Source organism: Dryobates pubescens, chromosome 2 (genome assembly GCF_014839835.1).
Source record: "Dryobates pubescens isolate bDryPub1 chromosome 2, bDryPub1.pri, whole genome shotgun sequence".
Lineage (NCBI taxonomy): Eukaryota > Metazoa > Chordata > Aves > Piciformes > Picidae > Dryobates > Dryobates pubescens.
The window spans coordinates 38,128,575-38,149,709 of NC_071613.1; the positions used below are offsets into that span (position 1 = coordinate 38,128,575).

General features: G+C 51.1%; 1 protein-coding gene across 3 annotated transcripts in view; it reads right to left on the minus strand.

The window, feature by feature from the left end:
- Positions 1-1,033: 1,033 nt before the first annotated feature.
- SLC4A3 (solute carrier family 4 member 3) overlaps positions 1,034-21,135 on the minus strand; it is a 35,204-nt gene continuing 15,102 nt past the window's right edge. For all 3 annotated transcript variants that reach the window (XM_054175275.1, XM_054175266.1, XM_054175281.1), the window contains 17 exons: positions 17,761-17,912; positions 16,987-17,167; positions 16,319-16,454; positions 16,041-16,215; positions 15,538-15,634; positions 13,556-13,740; positions 11,610-11,823; positions 11,079-11,300; positions 10,600-10,748; positions 8,960-9,154; positions 8,311-8,517; positions 7,667-7,756; positions 5,238-5,404; positions 4,607-4,860; positions 4,119-4,288; positions 3,495-3,668; positions 1,034-2,753 (listed from right to left, as the gene is read on the minus strand). In XM_054175275.1, coding sequence (XP_054031250.1) covers positions 2,676-2,753; positions 3,495-3,668; positions 4,119-4,288; positions 4,607-4,860; positions 5,238-5,404; positions 7,667-7,756; positions 8,311-8,517; positions 8,960-9,154; positions 10,600-10,748; positions 11,079-11,300; positions 11,610-11,823; positions 13,556-13,740; positions 15,538-15,634; positions 16,041-16,215; positions 16,319-16,454; positions 16,987-17,167; positions 17,761-17,912 — 2,846 coding nt within the window. In that variant the 3' untranslated portion in view covers positions 1,034-2,675. The remainder of the gene's footprint in view (positions 2,754-3,494; positions 3,669-4,118; positions 4,289-4,606; positions 4,861-5,237; positions 5,405-7,666; positions 7,757-8,310; positions 8,518-8,959; positions 9,155-10,599; positions 10,749-11,078; positions 11,301-11,609; positions 11,824-13,555; positions 13,741-15,537; positions 15,635-16,040; positions 16,216-16,318; positions 16,455-16,986; positions 17,168-17,760; positions 17,913-21,135) is intronic.

The window sequence follows — 21,135 nt, forward strand, 5'->3', positions numbered from 1 at the left end:
GCTGGAGGTCAGGCCCATACTTATCAGGAAGATCGATGTGGTAAGGGGCACACTGGCTCTGCTTGCCCTCCCCACCATACGTCCCAGAGCTAGAGCAGGGGCACTGCTATGTGGAGAAATGGATCTTGAGGGACTAGGTAGAGCCATAACCTCTCTGGTCCAAACCAATGGCCCATTAGGCAGCCCTAGACATTCAGGTGTGAGGAAGGAAACCCATGGAGTGAGGAATGGGAGAGGGAGTGTTTCTTAACATGGTGGAGCAGCCTGCAGAAAACATTAATGGACACTCCCATGCAGCCCACTTGCATGCTCAGGAGCTGGACACCTCTGCTGCCTTCTCTTCCACAGGTTCAGCAGCACTACTGGGACCTGGAGAGGATGCTGCAAGGCCAGACGCTGCCTGCCCCACAGTGGGTCCAGCTCAGAGGTGGGACGGCCACCACTTCTGCCACAGCCCCAGGAAGAGCCAGCAAACCTGACCACAGGAGATGGGAACGTAACCTGCTCCCAGCAGCAGCACTCAGGAAAGCATGACTGGACTGGAGAACATTAAAACCATCATCATGTGGGCAGACAGCAGCTCACAGGAACCTGGCTCAGCTCCTGCCTGGGAAGAAAGCATGGAGAGAACATGTGTTGAATGAGAGATTTCCTGCATGCTCAGCCAATGGCCCTGCTGGTGAGTGCATGGCTGGGTAAGGAGATGGGCAGTGAGCACTACTGAGCACACAGGTGCATGCTCAAACACATGTATGGACACAAGCAGGCATGAGAACACATCCCTTGGTAAATATGGGGCTCGGTCTTCTGTTTCCAGCAGCCAGCATGGGGGCTCCACAGTAACTGGCCTGCTTGGTGGCAGTGGTAGAGAGCCCAGCTCCATGCTGTTAGTGGGTAGAAAAGGTGACAGTCCCCACTTCAGCTGAGGTTTCCTCTCTCATTGACTACTGTTGTGCACAGGAAGGAGTTTTGTGTTTCAATTTCATTTATTTCCAATTAATAAACAAAAGCAGAGAGCCAGACACAATCCTGTCTAGAGTTTATTGGTGTAGCTGTTTCCACTACAGTCAGAGGAGTCACAATGCACAGCGACAAGAGGCCTCCTACACTACATGGGGAGGACAGGACACACATGGCCACAGACACAGAGACACTGTCTCTCCACCCCAGGCCTAGCTGAGTGGCCAGGCTGTGGGGCAGGAACCTGCCATGGGGGGAGGTTTCTCTCTCTGGCAGTGTATTTCTGCAGCCTCCTGGGGAAGGCATCAGACCCTCTCCAGTAATGAAGCATCCACCATCTCTCACAGGAGTCAGCCTGCTCAGTGGGAACCAAGACAGCAGCTTGTCCCAAATTGAACAGTGAAGCAAGCATTCCAGCCTCCACAAGGCCATTCCAGCTCTGAGCATCAAGGAGAGGCTGGGCTGTACATCCTTCTGGCACTGCTCTCGGACCTGCTGCAGGCAATAAGGGCACCCAGGGGACAGCCCTGCCAGGTGAAAAAGTGTTCAGAGCTGCCCAGAGGTGAGGGGAGCAGAAGCTGAGCATGATGAATGCTGCTCCTTCCTCCTTGGAGGGGACCCCTGGACATTAAAGGTCACCCCAGTATGGCAGCAGAATTGGAGCTGGAGGTTTCAGTGACTTCTTTGTAAGGCTGCAGGGTGCCAGACCCAGTGGATCACAGCACAGGGAAAGGGAGGGGATCCAGAGGACTGCTTTGTGCCCCAGCACCACATCGTTTTTTATAGCTTCTCAAATATGGTTTGCTCTCAGGGACAGGAACATGGGGATCAGGAACTGGGATGCAGCCCCATGATGTTTTCACCCCTACAACCTCTGTGGAGGTGCTGATTGGCACAGGACTCCTCTTAGTCTCTGCAAGAGGGCAGGCACTTGAATCTTCAGAATACCTGCTTGTCCCCAGCCTTCCCTTGCTGTGCTGTTTTCCTTTGGGAAGTGGGCTGGGAAAATAAGGAGCAAGCAAACAGCCTTGCATATGCCAGGCAAGAGCTGTAAACAGTTCTGTGGGAGAGTGACTGGACAGATGATGGTCTGGAGGACAGGGCCAGGGTGCTGGTCCCTCCTTGTCCATCAGTCAGGCTGTAGCAGTGCCATGGGCCAGGGGCTGTGACACAGGCCCAGCGCAAGCTCTCTTGGAAGGAGGCAGAGGGAGCAGGAACAAGGCATCTGCCAGCTGAGCAAGGAGACTCCTGGGTTGGGATAAGTCCACTGGCTGTCCACAGGCAGCATCCAGCCTACCCCTGTGACTGCTCAGTGGCTTGTGGTGCTGAGACACCCAAACTTCACGGTGGCAGAGAGGGACACAGCGGCACCAGCTGGCATGGTTCCCCTTAATCACATGGAGACCAGCTACAGGCTGCCTCCAGCAACCAGGGGGTAGAACCCTGACCCATGGGCACTGGGGATTCATGCTGCTTCAGAATGTGAGGAGGCATTTCTCAGCCCACCAGGTCCCAGAGAAGAGAGACTGACAGCCTCTGCTGAGTAAGCGATGGGGCAGCAGGAGCTGGGGTTGCCTCCAGCAGGGCTATTGAACAGCCATTCGTTGGTCCAGGCAAGATATCATGTGACTCACAGCAAGTCTCCAGTTAAGTCTGTGTGAGGAATAAGCAGGCACGAGTGGCCTGTCCCAGGAGCAGGGAGGGCAGCTCCCAGCTCATACAGGCATGTGCAACTCATTGTATTCATCCCGGCCATCCTCGTCAAAGTTCGGCTCCACGTCCTCCGAGTCCAACTGGGGAGAGGCAGAGACCGGACTCTGAAGGCCACAGCCACCCCCAGTGCAGGGCCAAGCCTGGCATGAAGGGGTCAGCAGCACAGCAAGCCAGGTAGCTGGGCTGCACTAGGAAGAGCAAAGCTTTTTCTCCTTTCCTTCCCAGCTGGCTCCTTTTTTGCCCCTCATGCTTATCCATGCACCCCCAGTCTGATACCCTTTCCCATACATGTTTGTGTTTGACAGTGGCCCATCACTGGGGCATTGGTCCAGCACTTTGGTCCAGGAGATTCTCTCTCCTCTCCTGCTGGCAGCACTCACTGAAGGGTGCTGCTCCAGGCTGCTCTCCGATGGGAGATCAGGATGTTTGCAGCGGCAGAGGAACTGCCAGCACCTGAGGAGCTGCCAGCACCCTGGCTCTATAGCTAGGTGCTCCAATGCCAAGCTCTGGTATTTTGCTGGGCTGTACTTAATGCTGTCTCTATGGGTAAGTGGGGTGTCTCTTGATGAATGAGCCACAAATGGGGAGGAGGATGAAAGAAAACCCTTACTGGGCCTCTGCATGGTAAATTGCTCTAGGGTGCCCATCCATCCCACACTGCACTCCCAGGACTACAAGTTCTGAGGAAACCATCCACCCAGCTATTGCTGGATTGGACAAAGACCCCCAGACAACACCAGGAAAAGCCTTTCAGTCTGCCAAAGCTCCTCAGCCTTACTCTAAAGTCGTGAGCTAGACTCTGAGGACAGTTACTTGCTTACCGCTTTCAGCTCCCTGTCATGGAAGAAGCGAGGCAGCACGAAGCGTCGCAGGGGCACTGTCATGATCAGGACAAAGGGGAAGGCCAGGGATGCCACTGTAGATTTCACCACCCAGAGCAGCACAATGCAGGCCAGTTGAATGCAGGTGAAGAGATTCATCCTCCAGGTCTTTACCTAGCAAGGTAAATCCAGTCTATGAACAAATTTTCCATCCACACAGATCCAGCTGGCAAGAGATAACCCTTCTGCATAGCACAGGGCAGTAGAGCAACACAGCTGCACACACTACCTGCCTGTACTCTACAGCAAGGCTGAGCTGCCTAACACATCAGCCTCTGTGCAACCTAGCAGCATTCCCACCTGGCAGCACAGTGTCCCTACACCCACTCATGCAATGCATTACTCCTCTAAACAGTCTCTGGCAGTACACTCCTGTGTGCAGCCTGTCAGCACACTATCCTAGTATTTTATGACCTCTGTGCATGGACTGCACACATCTCTCAGCATAAACTTGCACCCAAGGGAGGACACCAAGCCAAGCATCACTTTAGCAAAGTAAAGTCCTCCCCTCACCCACCTCTTCTTCTCTTCATTACCTGTTCCCTGCAATCTGACCTTGCTCACCTTGACAACATAGATGTGGTCAGGGTGGTGCTTGGACGGCATGAAGATCAGGAGCAGCCGCTCGTAGAGCTGGATGCCAGTGAGCGACGTAACCCCCATGTAGAGGAAGATGCCGAAGAGCACAGCCAGTGGAATCTGCCGCAGCATGTTCCCCATCACGATGGACAGACCTGCACACACAGAGCTCAGGGCATGAGGTGTCCCTCGCCTGCCCCTCGGCACGGCACCTTCATCCCCCTCCCACCTCCTCTCTGTCTCAGGGTGCAAGGGAAAGGAAGCTCACGAATGGTCTATCTGGAAGGCTTGCAGAGATGGATTGACCACAGGGAGTGGTATTGAAGGCTGCTGGAGGAGCTGAGTGTAGGTGGGGACAGTCCCGCAGCAAGCAGGCAGAGCACGGGCTGGCTGTGGGGCAGGGACACTGCCAGGAGACTCAGGTGTTTGGCCCTGACCTCCCCCCTCACTCCTTCACCTGAGCAGAGGCTCACCGACGAGGGCAGCAATAAGCACTCCTGTCACACGCTGCTCCTTCACCTCCTCGATCTTGGGCTTCTCTCCTGGTGCAATGGCCTTGCTCATGACCGTCAGGGCGTTGACATGTGTGACGGAGCGCACCGTCGCCGCGGTCAGCCAGGGCAACCCAAAGAGCGCGCAAAGCCCCCCCATTGTGCCAATGAGCAGAAGGTCTAGGTGGAAGCCAGAGCCTTTCAGCAGCTTCCTCTCCTTCTTGCTCACAATCAGCCTGGAAGGAAGAAGAGCCTTGGGTCACTGCCACACCCAGCCTGATGGTACAGGGACAGCACTGTGGCTGGCGACAGCATTCACTCTCTGAAGAGAGTGCACAGAGGCAAGGAGATGGCTGAGGGACAGTGGCTGTCAACCTCAGGTTAGAGGTTTCCTCCTGGGCTTGGCTAATACAGACCTCCACCACATTGTACACCATCAGGGGAGCCAAGAGATGATGGGAGAACCAAAGAGGATACTATTTGAAATGACCAGGACCCTGCCCTTGTCCTGTCAGGATGCTAGATGCATCTCCGCATGAATGGCATCAGCACCTGTCTCAGTCTGGCTGCCCAGGTGTTAGTGATGGATGGTGCTGGCAGGGGAGGTACTCACGTAGTGATCTGTGTCTCCATGAAGATAAGGATGAAGACCAGGAGGGCAGGGATTGCAGAGGCAAACATCATCCACATGGGAAACGTTCCACTGCTGCCCATGGGGTGAATGAACCAGCCGCGCTTGTGAGGAGATGTGACTGACAGGCCAGAGGGTACATTCAGCTTCTGGTGGTGTAGCCACAAAACCCAGCAGTTACTCATCGATACACACATGCCCACAGCCTTGCACAGGACTAGCCTTGATCCTCCTGCTATCTCTGGTCTGAATACTTCAGATGATGAGACAGCTACCCTGACCCAAGCAGCACTTTCTCATGGATAATCCCCTTCAGTGCAAAAAATTCCATGTCCTCTGACACAGGCCTATCTCATTTCCTTTCAGCTATTGGAATTCCCTTGGGGTTTGTCCAAGAGACATTTCCTAAGGAAATGTCTTCCCTTAGGAACCTTACCCCTATGTCAGTGCTTGCAAACCATGGTTAAAATGCTCCTTGACCTCTCCTTGCATAAATCACAGAATCACAGAATTTTTTTGGTTGGAAAAGACCTCTAAGATCATCAAGTCCAACTGTCAACCTAACATCAATATGGCCACAAAACCATATCCCATGTCCACATGTTTCTTGAACACCTCCAGGGATGGTGACTCCACCACCTCCCTGGGCAACCGGTTCCAATGAAATTTTTCTTTACATCCAACCTAAACCTCCCTCGGAATGCATCCAGGTAGGGTTTGAACGCCTCCAGAGATGGAGACCCCACAACCTCTCTGAGCAGCCTGTTCCAGTGCTCTTCCACCCTCAAAGTGAAGGATTTTTTTCCTTATGTTTATGTAGAACCTCCTGTGTTCGTTTGTGTCCATTGCCCCTCGTCCTGTCACTGGACACCACTGAGAAAAGTCTGGCTCCATTCTCCTGACACTCGCCCTTTAGCTATCAATCAGCATTAACGAGATCCCCTCCTCAGTCTTCTCCAGGTTAAACAGCACCAGCTCTCTCTCAGGGGCTTTGTGCTTTCATTTTCCCTCAATATGTTACACAGACTGTAATAATTAGACAAACCCCCTGTGCTGCTCATCTGCTCATCACTGAGAGGCAGGCTAACACCTTGGGCATGTTCAAACAGGAAGGCTTCAGCAGCCTAACCCAGCTCAGTTCATATCCATGGGGCTGCTCCTGCCTCTGGGGAAATCAAGTGTCCTGAACTGCCTGCCCTTCTCTGAGGTGGCTTTCCAGACTTTCCATGCCTTTTCTGAGACATGTCTTGGTATTGTTTTTGCAGCATGGACCCCAGAAGTGGCCACATTCTCTGGAAATGACCTCACTCTGGTTAAGTTCAGAGGGAATATCATGTTTGTGCTCCCATGAGAGACCACACAGACTCCTGACTGTATGTTGTCCTGACCCTGTGTTCACCAGCATTTGAACTCTTGGCTCTGAGCTGCTCTACAGTGGTTCCTGCTATCTTCCTGCGTGAACACTGCAGAGAGAGCTTATCATTTGCATTTATGGTAATCAGCATAAGTATGAATAATATTCCTGGAATGCTTGTACTTGAGCTAAGCTCTGTAACTAGCTACTGTTTTCTCAGAACGCTTTGTACACATGCTGAGTGAATACTGAAATGATAATGCTTTTGATATTAATTGTAGAAGTGTAGAAGGGTATGAAAAGGATGTAACAAAGTGTGTGATTTTACTAACATCTGATAAACCCAGATTTGGCATTGAAATTTAAATGAATAAAAATCCATTTGGATTCCGTTAAGCCTTGGGCTGTCTTGTTAGAGAGCTTGCATACTGAACAGGAAATACCTTCCACCCTCTCCACAATGTTAGTTGAAAAAAACAATACCAAACCAAAAAAGATATAACTACACATCTACTGAAAAAAAAGGGGGCAGGGAGAGAAATGGAAACCTGTGAGATGGGTTCGGTTGGTAACATTAAGTTTGTGCTTAATCTGGGAAAGAGATCATTGTCATCTAGTAGCCTATAATCAAAGAGACTGTAAATATGTTAAGTATTCAACCCGTGGCAAGTACCTCACTGAAACCACTCTCAATGCCACCCCCTTCAGAGTGCACAACCAGATTATGTTGTGTTGATTGACTGCAAATTTTAAGAGTTACAAGGAATTAACAGCGCTGAACCTTTCTGGTTCCTTGAAGTCTCTCCTACTAACAGCTGGAACCAGAGGGATACCAGGGCACTCCAGTCCCTGTAGCTCTGCTCTCAGTCTCAGCAAGACCCTTGGAGCCTTCCTTCAGTGTGGGAATGAGGACGAGGGAAGTGCCTCTGCTTGCTTTGCACTGTTATGACTGAAGAGGCAGGAAATACAAATCCCTGTTGCACAAGAGCAGGCCATGGTGCCACGGGGATCACGACTAGGCTACAGGAGGGGCTCCGAGGGTGGTGCTGACACCTACCTGTGTGTATGTGTCAGTGATGGTGTAATCCACCAGCACCATGACCAGGATGGAGATGGGGATCCCAAAGTCTCCGATGATCCTCCGAGCCTGCAGAACAAACACTCTTGCTAACAAAGGGAATGGGCTGTCTCTGTGGCAGCACCCTGCTATAAGGGGCCTGCAGCAAATGGAAGCACCAGATGGGGCCAAGCACCACAGCAAACCTGTGCACTGCTGATGAGCAAGCCAAGTAAACCCAGCCTTGACCCACAGGGCTGCGCATCCCACTGCCCATGTAACACACAGTCCTCCAGCCACTCTTAAGTGAATGGTAGTGCTCCTACTGCCCTACTTGGTGCTCCAGGTGCTACACAGATGCCCTGCATGTACATCAGTGTCCAAACAGAAAAAGTTGTAAACTCTTCCCCTATTCTCTAGTTTAACAAATTTGCATCCAGCCAAAGGAGGTTTCCCAGGGCCCAGGGGACTTTCCACTAAGGCTCACTGGCAGCCTAAGTCAGGCTTACATCCTTTCTGCTTCATATTTAAGGTGTTTCTTTGGGAGGGTCGAAATGCTCTGAAGAACAAAGGGCTGTAGCAAGAAACATTATTTGTTTGGCACATCCCTTCTCCTTAACATCTAGGCACCACAAATGTCTCACCTTTCCTCCTAAGAAACGGCTGTTCTTGAACTTGCGCATAAAGAAGGCAATGAAGAAGGTGCCCAGCATGAGGATGAGGGAGAGGAGAGCAGTGTTGGGCTGCATTCTGAGTCCCAGTGACATTGCATCCGCAGAGAGCATGCTGGCGTTCAGGCCACTCTGCACATCTGGGGGGTAGAACTTCAGCAGAGGATGTTCTGCAAACACCTGGGCAGGTGAGAGAAGCGGCAGGCACTGTCAGTACAAGGAGAGGCAGGGAGTGCTGTCACCACTGGGGTCAGGGGGAAATATGGGTGTCTCGCTCTGTGAAGAGGGTGGTAGATGATAGGTACAGACAATCCCAGCATCTGTCACCTTGCCACACCACCTATCCAGCTGGAGAAGGCTGGGGAAATAAAAGTGGCACCTCTTTAATGCCTCCTGCAGGAAGAGAATGGGAGGCAGATATTAGGGTTTATCCAGGCAGCCTTTCTGGTGGCACAGGGACCAGCTGGGCTGGGGTATGAGAGGCTAGCAAAGAACTGCTCTGCAGAATGCCTAGGAAAGCTGTGGCTGAGCTGGCCCTCTTTCTCTATCTACCGTATGCTAAAGCAGTAGGTTCCTGGGGGATTGAGAGATGTGGCAGCCTGTCTCCCAGGGGAAGATTCACCTTGTACAGTTTGTAGAAGGTCTCGTAGATAAAGATGAGGGAGATGAGGAAAGCAAAGATCTCCTGGGTGAAGGGCGAGATGTAGCGCACCAAGAAGCTCCCCTCGGCTGCCACGATAATGAAGATAAAGACGATGAGCCACAAACCAATCCACACTCTGCCTGTCAGATACTCAATGCCTTGTGTCTGGCAGAACTGAAATGGAAAGGGGAAGAAGTCAATCATGGCTCCTCAGGCTGCCACCCACATCTGCTCCATATTAAGATCAAAGACTCTCCTGGAAAAAAAATGATCTCGATCTGCTTGGCCATCCAGCACAGAGACAGTGAATTCAGTGGAGTCAGAGGTAAAATTGCAAACTTGTCATCAACATCAGCCAGCTCACACCAAGCAGGTCTTTACCACTCCAGTCTTTGTGCCTCCTCTGCTCTCTGCTGAAGCCATTCCATGCATGGTACTCCCCATCCCACCCATATGGAGGTGCCATTACTCCAACACAGCTCTCCACTGCTCCATGCACTCAACAGCACAAACTTATTCCCTGCAAATGAATGCCTGAGCAGCCTGCTATGTCCTGCTGCAGAAAGGCTACATTAGCTGGGGTGTGATCCCAGACAGAAAGTAAAAAAGCCCCCAGGCTGGCACAACAGACCATCTCCACTGCCTCTGCTTATCCACACACAGCAATGCCAACTACTTCCAGCACAAATCATATCCCTCACTTGGCACCTTCCTCAGTGCCATTGCAAACAGTGCCCTCACAAAGGACAGAAGTTCATCACAGTATGACAGTATCACCAAGGTTGGAAGAGACCTCAAAAATCATTGAGTCCAACCTTTATACACAATGATGGGACAAAGCAAAAGCATTCATTGAGAAGTGTGGTCACAGGAGATCAGAGAACTTCCCACTGCAATGGCATCACCAGCTCCAAACTCCTGACACACCAAGGTGAAGATCTAGCTGTAGGAAAACCCATGCTCTAAAATCCCAGACATGACAGGATTCAGAAAAAAAAGGGGATTAGACCCACTGCTTGGAGGAATACAGGGATGCTTTAAACAGTGAAAAGATCATGCTGCTTGATAATGAAACATGTTCATCCTGCTTCATCAGGATCTCTGCACACATGTACACTCGGGCTCATCCTAAAAGGTGGAAGTAATGTACATGGAACATCCCAAACAGGTGGTACACTGAATGTTTTTGGGTTCCCACACAAGGAGCCTGGGCACAGGTAAAAGTTGTGAATTGGTCTTTTAAGGAAGCCTCAAGAATAAGAAAGTATTATGGATCACTATTTTAGGATGCAGCTACAAGTGGTCATTGTGTCAGGATGGGCTGCAACACAGAGCAGGGAAACAAACCTCCCCTCACAGTCAGCAGGCAGAGTGTATTGTCACACATCCAGGGAGGTCAGCCCACAGGATGCAGTAACAGAGGCAGACGTCTCTATGGTGTTGCTTGCAAACGGTCAGCAAAGCCAGGGCTAAGCTCGACTTAGCTGAGAGCAGCCTGGCACAATCCAAGGAGTCTACACCACTAAAGATCCTTTGGAGAGCTGAGAAATGCCCCCTGCCCTCTCCAGCACAAGGGCAGAGCAAGCTAGTGCCAAGCATAGATACTGACTCACATGTACCTTGTAAAAAGCTTCTTCAAACACCAGCAGAGGCCCTGAGAAGCCAATGACCAGGAGTGGCTGGGCTCCGAGCAGGGAGAAGAGGATCCCCAAAACCGAGGTGGAGATTATGAGTTCGGAAACCCCCATTAGACCCTCAGTTTTCTCTCCTGAGAAAGAGAATAACATGTGAGTCTTGCAGACCAGATACAGGCACTGTCACCACAAGCAGGCAGGCTGCAGACACAGCTCCAGACAGAGGAGACAAGTCCCCATCCCATCAGTCAGAGGTCCCCTGCTTTGCACAGGGAGCACAGAGGGAGCCCAGGGAGCCGAGGCTGGAGAGGCCAAGTGGCAGGGAAGGGACAAGGCAGCAGCCAAGATGCAGTGCTGCTGCTCTCCCTGAGCGAGCAGCACCAAAGCCCACCCCAGCACAGCATCACACAGGCACAGCCGGTGTCCCAGTGTGCAAAGGGCAGACCAGAAAGCAGGCCCATTACCTAGGAGTCCCCCGAAGGTGATGGCAGGAGAGAGAGCAGCAAAGTAGATGAAGAGAACGGCCGCGAGACACTGGCTGTGCAAGGCGTCTCTGATGTCACTGAGGTATTTGGGGTACCTGCGCTTTATGTCCCGAACCAGACCTCCAAAAAAGATCCCGGTCCGCTTCAAAGGGTCATCCTCAGCTTCCTCCTCCTCTTCATCAGCTTTCACTTCACACAGCTCTGGAGGTGCACAGAGTGCAGCTTGAGCAGGGGAATGCAGGTTTGTCCTTTGGCTCTTCTCCTCCATACCCCATGAAGACCTTTCTCCAGCACTGCTAACCTGATGGGCACCCTGTGACTTGCACATTCCACTGCCTCCAGCTGCCCCCAGCTGCCAGAGCTGCCCCCAGCCATTGTGTCCCATCCCCACTGCCTACTGCAGGAGCCAGGCCCTGCTCACCCCTCTACCAGGCTCTGTGAGGGCACGGCCCACTGGGACACACAGGGCACTACACACAAACTCTTTTGCCAAAATGTGAGTGAAAAGACCTTTGGCTTCCTGGACAGCCCCCTCCTTCATGGATTTCTGCTCCCTCTCCTTCCTCTTCCTCAGCAGCAGCTTCTGGAAAGTGGCAATGGATTTTAGCAAGTCTTTTCCCTCCACCTCTGATGGGGGGATGACAATGCTGCAGTCCAAGAACTCATTGATTGCATTGAGGAGATCTTGACGATCATCTGCCATGTATGCAGCCTCATGGAAGTGCTGGGAGGTGCAGGGAAAAAAAGAAAGGGAGAAAGATCAGACCAAGATTGCATCCAGCCACCTACAGTCTGGAAACACAATGCTTGCTGTGACCAGACTAACATTCTGCTTCCTCAACTCAGTCTTGCTGTTGCCACTCTGTGACCCACACTCCTGAGTCCCTCCTCCCAGTCCTTCTATCCAATAACCTCCACCCAATACCATGTCTCCCCTCCCTTCCCTATCCATCCTTTCCATCCTTGCCCCTGCTTTTCTCCCCCAACCCCTATTCCTCTTGCAGCTCAAAATTAGGACTCTGCAACAGACTGATGTCCTCCTAGTCTGGTCTTGGGTTTGTTTTGAGGAAATAGCTGGTGGAGCCCTAAAGCACCAGAAATAAAGCACAAGATTCAAAACGTGAGTATAGGGAACATAAGAGACTCTTGGGAGTCTCCACAAGGGAAAGAGGGAAAATAGGAGGTGACAGCATGAGGGAAGCCATGCATGGGAAACTAGGCAGAAAAAGGGAGACACCCTGACAGCGAGGGCAAGATGACAAGGAAGGACTCTAAGGAGACCATGAGGGGACAGGACTACTGCAGATAGGCAGAGATGTGCTGGCAAATGGGTGGAAGTGCCTCTGGAACATGCCTGCAAAGAAAAGGCTGAAGAAAGGATGAACAAGTGAACAGTCTGTAAAGCAGGTAGGAGACAGCTAAGGTCTCTGCAGCACAGACTCCCTGGAGCCATAGCTTCAACGTGTAAATGATACCATGCTGTCTTCATGGCGCCAGCCACTGTGTAACTCTGCTACAACCAGCCCCAGCTGCAGCAGCTGCCCCCCTCTTCCTGCAACAGAGGAGGCTCAAGTGAGCGAGATCAGCCCACAAAGGCAGTGCTGAAGCTGGAATATGGCACCTCACCTCTCCTGGCTAAAAACACAGCCACAGCTGAGCAACTCCCAGGATAGGATCTTTAGGCTTGGAGCCCTTGTTGGCCACAACCCACCTGCCTTGAATGGATCTCTTAGTCCCCCATTCACGGAGAGCTGTGTGCTGGCAGCAGGACAGGCAGTTTGTTATTCTGTTATAGTTACAGGGTACCAGCCAGGAGGATCCTGTGAACCCCTGATTCTTCTGTTCTGGACATATGCAGCAGAAGCTTGGGTTGTCTTTTCTTTGCCTTTAGTTGCTTACCACAATACTGAATTTCTCTTTCTTACCATTTAGGCAGATGGGGAGCTTCTATAAGTGCACACATTTGGCAGAAAAACCTCCCTGCCTCCTCATTTTTCCTCCTGCATAGATATGTTTCTCTGCATGGATGACCCAGCCACAGGACAGCTAAAAAGCTTCATCCAAACACTGGATGAGAGTTCTCAGGCATTGCTGGGTCTTGCTGTCAGTGTGGCCTGGGCCAGGCATCACGGTCACAGGCACTGCTCAGCCTCCCCTCCTCTCTGTTTGTGAAATGTCAGCTGAGCACAACTCTAACCTTGGGCAGTTCTTTGTTCCTGCTTTTACACAGAGTGCCTTTCTTCACCCAGCCTAGTGCTCTCTGTCCCAGACAAATGTCTGCGAGCATCCTACTTGGTCAAGCTAGACTGCTCTTAAAAACACCAGATGCTCACATCTGCCTGCCCCAACTGGTTTTTTGCACAGCATCTCTCAGCACTCTCGTCCCAGGACCGACTTCTGAGGAGGTAACAAAGCTCCCTCCCCTGTGCCAGCATCACTGTCTGTCAGCTCCTCACCTTGTCGGACATGAGGGTAGAGATTGAACGGCCAATTTCATGGTAGTCCATGTTAGCCTGGCTTGGCCCCAGCAGCACGAAGATGAATCTGACAGGGATTGGGACCTCCAAGACAGATTCCAGGAAGACGGCCTCATTTAGTCGGACAAAGGCCATAGTTGGCTGCTCCAGGAACTGCACACAACCTATCAGGAGGCAATGTTTTGAGCAGAGTTAATCAATGGGGTGAGCTGTACCAAGCTGCCTTTAACAGTAGAAACAGAGATTTTGGGGGTTCCCATGACCCTTGCAGTCCTGTGCTTGTCTTCAGAGCACTGATACAGCATGGAGTTTCATACTGAGGACTGCTCAAGTCCTCTGTTCCCTGATCACACCCAAGCAGTGCTGCTTTCGGTAGCTTCTCACATAGTCCTTTCTTAACCTGTTATAGATGGGCCTCGACCTATACTGGAAGGGGCTAATTTTAAATCAGAAGGCTGTTTTCCACTGAGCCACTGTCTTATGGAAGGAAGTCTCTTACACGTTACTTTTATCAAACTAACTTCTAATCGCATCAAAGAATGAAATCAGGTTTGCTTGATGTGACCTATTTCCCATAAACCTCACTTCTTGGCAATAATTACATTCTTATCCTTTAGCTCTTTATTAAATAAATCCCATATCAGCTCTGCCATTATGCTGTCCAAGAAGGACATCAGGTTGACCAACCTACAGGCACAGGATCACTGCTCTTCCTTTCTAGAGCACAGAAGTTATGAGCTCTCATCTGTTTTTCTCTTATGTTCCCTGCATTCTTAAGACTTTTTTTTCTTTTTTGGAGATGAAAATGAGCCAGTTCTCTAAAAACTCATCGGTGCAAACTGCACAGTTCGTTTTACAATGTCCAAATCTCATCAATGCTTGGCAGCCTCCTTGGTTCCTAACAGACTGGGAAGTACTCCTGCAACCTCGGGCACAGCAGCCGCTTCCTTCCCATGCTGCACACAAACCTCTATCGAACACTTGCATTTCTCTGGCATTATTGCTGACCTTTCTGCCATCTGTGTCCAGCAAGTAGCTGTGTTCTGTGTTAGACTGTCAAATCTGAGCCATCCGAAGTGGCCGAGAAATCCTACGACAGCCTGACCTCAGAAATGGGCAGTGCTTAGTTATCAGAGTACTCAAAGTGTGTTTATGAACCTGATTTGGCCTCATGGTGGTTAAGCATCAGCTTGGTAGAGCTGCGAAGCCTGTTTGTCTGAACTTTTCATCCACTAGATAGGCAATGACATTTACTTTGCTTCTAGTGTAGCAACCTTGCTGAGATGTTAATAGCAGCAAAGTGCTGAGGACTACTCTGGTGGTCAGAAGGCACCACGCCCACTGACGCTTGAGGCTTGTGCTCACACGCCTCTTGTACAGAAGTATCTCCTGGCAGTGCTATGGCTGATACCCAAAAACTTGCCACCAGCCAGGCTCTGATTCCATAAATACAAAGTAACCTGGCACACACAAGCAGCAACCAACACCGGCCAGGGGCAGGGTCCAGCTGCTGGTGAGGTGTGAAGAGGCCACAAGGAGGGTAGCCATAGTTAGAGGACAGTGGGAGGACTTACAGCAATCAGTGCCTGGCCATTAGTCCCTCAGGCATCACTTGCCCACTTCTGAGCTCCAAAATGGGATATTTTGGTGAGCCTGGTGGGACTTTCTCCTCCAAACTGGGCCCCAGCTACAAGAAGCAGTGTCCATCAACCTCTTTCTATCAACCTCTTTCTTAATTTAGGAGAGGAACCACCCTGGCACCCCACACATTTACTACAGACAAACAAAACATCCCACCACCAGAGGAGAGAGCATACAAGGCTCCCTCCCCAGCTGAACTCTGGGGACATGTACAAGATGACAGAATACCCCTCAGGAAGGAGGGCACAGGCAGCTGGGGTCAGACCAGGCTCTGCACTAGTCTCATTTGGTGCTGGGGGACTCTACATGCTGCCTCTTACCCACAAGGACCACTGTGGCCTCTGCATCTTCAGGAATCTTCTCCATCAGCTTCAGGTATTTACGGTGGCCCTCAGAGTTATGGAGATGAGGGTTTTTCTGCCAGGGAAGAATAAAAATAAGTAAGGACAAAGTTTCCACACCTTGGTCTCCCTACACAGCCTTGCACCCCACTGGCCTATCTACAACTGGGTTTGTCTCAGCTGCATACCCAACACCTTGCTTCAATAGACAAGGCAGAGGCCACCCTGCAAGTGCCAGGGCTGTTGCTGCCATTGCATGCTCAAGCAGACATCTGCATACAGCATGAGGCTAAAATTAGGCCTTGAAATCGTAACGCAGCGACCTGATTTCCAGCAGCCCAGGTGATCCAGGCGAGCCCAGCCCTTGCAAGTACAAGGCCCCCCATAAAGGGGCCCAGAGATGGATACCAAGTGCTGCCACCAGCTAACAGCTGTCCCCAGGGTGTGGAAAAGGAAGCAGCGAAGCCCCATGTCACCCTCACCTCCTTGCACTCAGTCTCATTGGCCTTGGGGTCAGCCATCTCAATGCGCTCCTCCCCCATCAGAGGCACGCAGGTGTCAGTGGTGTGGTTGTGGTGGTGGTTCCCCACGACGGAGTTCATGCTGGAGCTGGAGTGGTTCCTTGGGAAGAAGCCCTCTTTCTCATCATTGGGGTGGCTGAGAGGGAGAGTGGTAGCCATGAGGGGACCTGCCTCCCTTGCCATCTGGGGCTCACAGATAAAACCTGAGCCCTGACAGCCCTCAGCCATGTGCCACCCACCTGTGCTTCAGCAGCAGGGCACGTAGCACATTTGCTCTGTCTTCTGCTCTGATCTGGTCAGAGATGATCATGGTCTCCACCATGAGGTGAGCAATGCCAGGTAGAGTGGTCTGTTCCAGGTCAAGGAGGATGGCACCTGCCAGCAGGAGGTGAAAAGCCCTGCTCCTAGTGTGCAATGCTCCCCACCACATGCACACTCTGAGCACACAGTTGTCCCACCAGTAGCCAAGCTTTGGCTGGAGAGAATCTCAACCAAGAAATGTCCAGTTGTCTCATGCCCTCTGTCTAAATCCTTGTCCCAAAAGAATCCAAAAGCTCCAAGATGCAATGGTACCTCTTTCTCATTTTGGATTCCCACTCTACCCAAATTTGCCTTTTCACCCCAAAGATGTGTCCAAGACCTGCTGGCCCAGGCACAGCTGGATGTGGCAGCTGCCACATGTCTGAGAGCTGCAAAGCAGAGTGAGGAACCAGCAGAGGCAGGCCTGGGCTAATGCAAACCCTGGCAAACTGGCTGCAGAATGGTCTGTCATCACAGACCCTGTGTAGAACCTGGACACAGATGCTGCTAGCTTGTTTACAGTGAAGAGTCAAACAGTGACAGAAGCTGTGCAATAAAACCTGTCCCACAGTAAGACATCAACTCTAGCTTGTGGTTTCTAACTCACCATGGGCAATTGTCTTCCTGAGCTCCAACAGGCTTCGGAAGGACAGTGAAGCCACATGGGGCTTCCCCCACCTTGCTGTGTCCTCCTCCACATCCTCCTCAAATTTGATCCAGCGGGCTGTCTCCCTCCAGTGCATCTCCTGGTTCTTATCCATCACCAGCTCATTCAGCTCCACAAACACCTAGTGTGAATTACAGAGGACAATGGACTTTCCCTGATGTGTACATCTCTAGCATCACTATGTGGAAAGCCTTGGGTTTGTTCTCAAGGTACCACTTGGCCTGCCATAATTAACTAGAAGTTTAGTGAACAGAAGCAGCCAGGACAAATATCATTGGTAGCATCAGAGGAGATTCCATCAGCACATGGAGCACCAGAAAGCTCCAAGTCTGATGGCATGGGCAGAGGATAATGATACAGTGCTGAATTCCTTTCTAACAAACTGTGACCATTTTGTCATCTGCCTGCTTCTTGGTTTTCCCCCCGAATTCCCACACTTAGCAGAGATGGTGCTGTCACTGTGCTGCCAACTTCCACAACAGCACTACCCTGTGACTTTATAGCATCTTTTCCAAGGTCAAAGCTTTGTGGTTTTATAGGGGAAAAAAGTGTATTTTCAGTCCTTATGATAATCAATAAGAGCCTAAAATGCCACCCCCGAGGTCATGTAAAAAAATAAGTATATTGAAACCATGTTTATGACTTTATGAAGTGCTTGTTTCTAGTCCTGATTTATGGCTTCTGAACAAGTGTGGGAGGACAGCACATGGTTACCTCATGGGGCTTTCTATCCAACTTCTTCTTCTTCTTCTTTTTCTTGACAGATGGAGCTGATGCTAATTTTTTGCTTGTCCTGGTGATTTGACTCCGAGATGGTTTTTTCATCAGGTGCCTCCTCACACCAGGGTTATCTTCAAAACGGTGGCCTGAAGACACAGGAAAGGAAAAAAAAGACCACTAGTTTGTCTAGTGGAAACACACTGTCTGGCAGAGAAACACATCCAAGCCCATCCTTCTCTTGTTAGCTTACGGTAGCAAAGTCCTGGCAGCTGGAGCACTTGCAATCATCCTCCAGAACTTTGAAGATCCTTTCTGACTTATCTGCCTACTTTCAGCTCTTCCAGACGTCTGTGAGCTAATTCTTTCAAGAAGAAGGCTTCCCAGACAGTGCATACACTGCAGAATCATTGCAAAAGCTTTTATTTATGGTACCCAAATAAGTGGTGCATTAACCTTCAATGTAAAGCATCCTGAAGCCTTATCTGCACAGGTCTACACCCAGCTAGCACAGGCAGACACCTGGCTGGGGATCATTTCTCCCACTGGAGGAAGGCCTGGTGCTCAGCAAGCATAAAGGGCAGTGAAGGGGAAGAATATTTAGCTGCTGATCTGGGAGACACACAGAAATATCAATGACTGTTTGATTTAATTGTGCAATGAGACTGTAGGATAACAGTGCAGACCAGAGCTGCATGTAGGCTGGGCAGCTTGCTCCAACTATTGCTGCTTCCAGATGATCTGCAGTGCCACTGCAATGCCTCCTAAAGGTCCATTTTACAGTTTGGCTGGCTGAATCAAAGCTTCCTGAAGCCTTCAGAGAGGCTGCTGAGACGGCATTACAGACCCAACACCAAACTCCCAGCGCTGGTGGCTAGCCAATCCCCACCAAAACCCAGCCACAACTGTACCAGTCCCTTCTGCTATGCCAGAGAAACAGCACTCAGGCAACAAGTTGCCATGGAGGGCAGTTTCTCTGGACACTACTCAGAGACAGCAGGTGTATCTTCTTCAGCACAGACGGCCCATGGGGCCTCAGAGCCCAGGTCCAGGATGGGCAGGCTTCCACAGGCATCTACTGAATGAGGGGGTTTGCTCAGCTTCAGTCCACCAAGGCTTGCTGGCCCTGCTTGGAAAGCAAAGCTGAGGTCTCCTCTCCTTGGAGGATCAAAGGCAGTTCTCCATCGGCTGGGATGAATGTTCAGTCTCCACGTATCTTTCTGCACTCTAGCTTCAAGACTTGCACTCTCAGGGCATGGGAGAGAGCAAAAAGCACTGGGTTTGAAGGACAAGTGGTCTCCTCAGTGTTGTAGGAAAACATCTGTGAATCTCTGGCATGGAAAGACACACCCAGCATCTGGCCAGGCAAACCATGGCCTTGCTCCTTGTAAATCTGGGTCGCTAAATTAAATATAAAATGAATCAATACTGAGCCTCAGGGCATTTTCCCCCATTGGCTGCCCTGCTGATGCACGGCCTGCTGACAGCTGGGCTCCTCCCTGCTCCACTTACTGCGTTGCTATGTCAATAGGAGCCAATAACTGCCCACTGCTGCAAACATTTCTGGGAGCTGGACACGTGTGGGGCTTCCTTGGACTTTTGTGTGCATCTCTCAGTTCCTGTGTGCATGGTGGCCACTTCTACATGCTCAAGCATAAAACAAACAGTCCACTGGGCAGATGGTCTTGGTATCTGGCACCCTCACTCCAATCCATGCAGCTTCTGTCTTTGCCACACACCCTGGGACTCATTCTCACCATGTCCCCAGAAGACCAGAGCCAGAGGATGCTCTGCCCAGCAAGACATAGCGCTCAGCCAGAGCATGGCAAGGCTCCCCCATGGTGATGACAAGCTGCAGAGCAGTGCTCCTCAGCAACAGCCCTAGAAAGCACGCACAGGCATTCAGTCTCAGCCACCAAATGTCTGGAGGACAGATAAAATGGAAAGACACAAGTTTCCTGCCAGCATCTCCAGTGACTCCCACACTCGCTGACAGGAAGAGGAGCCGGAGCGCAGCAGGCTGAGAGCGAGCCGGTGACAGCACACCTCCAGAGCCCCACAAAGACTGAGAAGCAGCACACTGCACTGCTTTCCTTTGGCAGTGCTTGTGGCCACTGAAATGCCAGCTGGGGGAGATGCCGGGGGAGCAGGATGGACTCATGGGCTTTGTTTAGGAACAGGCTGCTGGCTTTGGGAGTCTCACGCAGAGCCCAGCTGAGGTGCTCCAGGCTGCTCTACAGAGAGACCTTTTGTGTCCCATCGGATTGATGCCTCCCTCAAATGAAAGTCACTTTCCCCAAATGGAAGTCAATCTCAAGCAAGCATCTGCATCTGTGGTCCTTACTTGGGACAGGATCTTAGACTGAGACCCAAGAGTGATGTGCCCAGGGCATAGCTCTGCCATCCCTCCTTGAAGCCAAACTCCTCAGTTTGTGAATCAGCCAAGGACAGCTCTTCTGGTACCTCCTCTCCAGTGCTCCCCAGGAGCAAAGCATGAGCTGGTGACAATGTTTGAGGACAGAGAGTGATTCCTGCGGTGGCTCCACTATAATGAACTGTTGTCACCCTCCCACATAGGATCTCCTACAGCCTCCTTCAGAAGATCTTCTTGCTACATTGGCTTTCACAGTCAGATTTCATGGGATGACCAAGTTCCTTTCCCACCAGCTTAAACTGAAGATGATAAATACGACTGCACTGGTTAAACTCTTCCCCAGAGTGCCTGTGCAAGTCGGTCCACCTCAGTGGGCAACTGCCCTCAATTCATATGCTAGCTCCTGCTTCCCTCCTTTCATTAGCCTCTATTCATAAGGAGGAAGCACAGAAAGAGGCATCAAGAGTATTTCTATCAGAACTAGAGAGCAACTTGCTAGCCCAGCATCACGGAGGTGAGGCACACTTCCCATGTAACCCCAATGGTTAAGTTATAGCAAGAGAAAAAAAGAGACTGAAATTCCATCTCTTGGAATATCTAAAGTTAGACTTAGCACAATGCTAATCAACATACAGTAAATTACAACCCTGTGCTGGCTTCTGGAAAAAGCTACTGTCCTGCACACAGTCCAAGCTTCTCCTGGCTGATGTGATGGGGACAGCTGGACCCCAGCTCATCCCTGCTGCCATCCAGGTGTCCCTGCATGGCCTTCCCCATGCTCTGAACACTAAAATGAGTGCAAGGAAACCCACTCAGGTCCAACAAGGACTCTGTTCTGCTCAAAATCTATTTAATTCCTCCTGGATCTGAGCTGATCTTGGAAGAGGTACTGCCATGGAGCTGGGCAAGTTACACGGGCTGGACATGAGCTGGCTCTGCACAGAACTGACTCTGGCATCTCTGCCTCCACCACATCTCTCTGCAGGATTAATCCACAG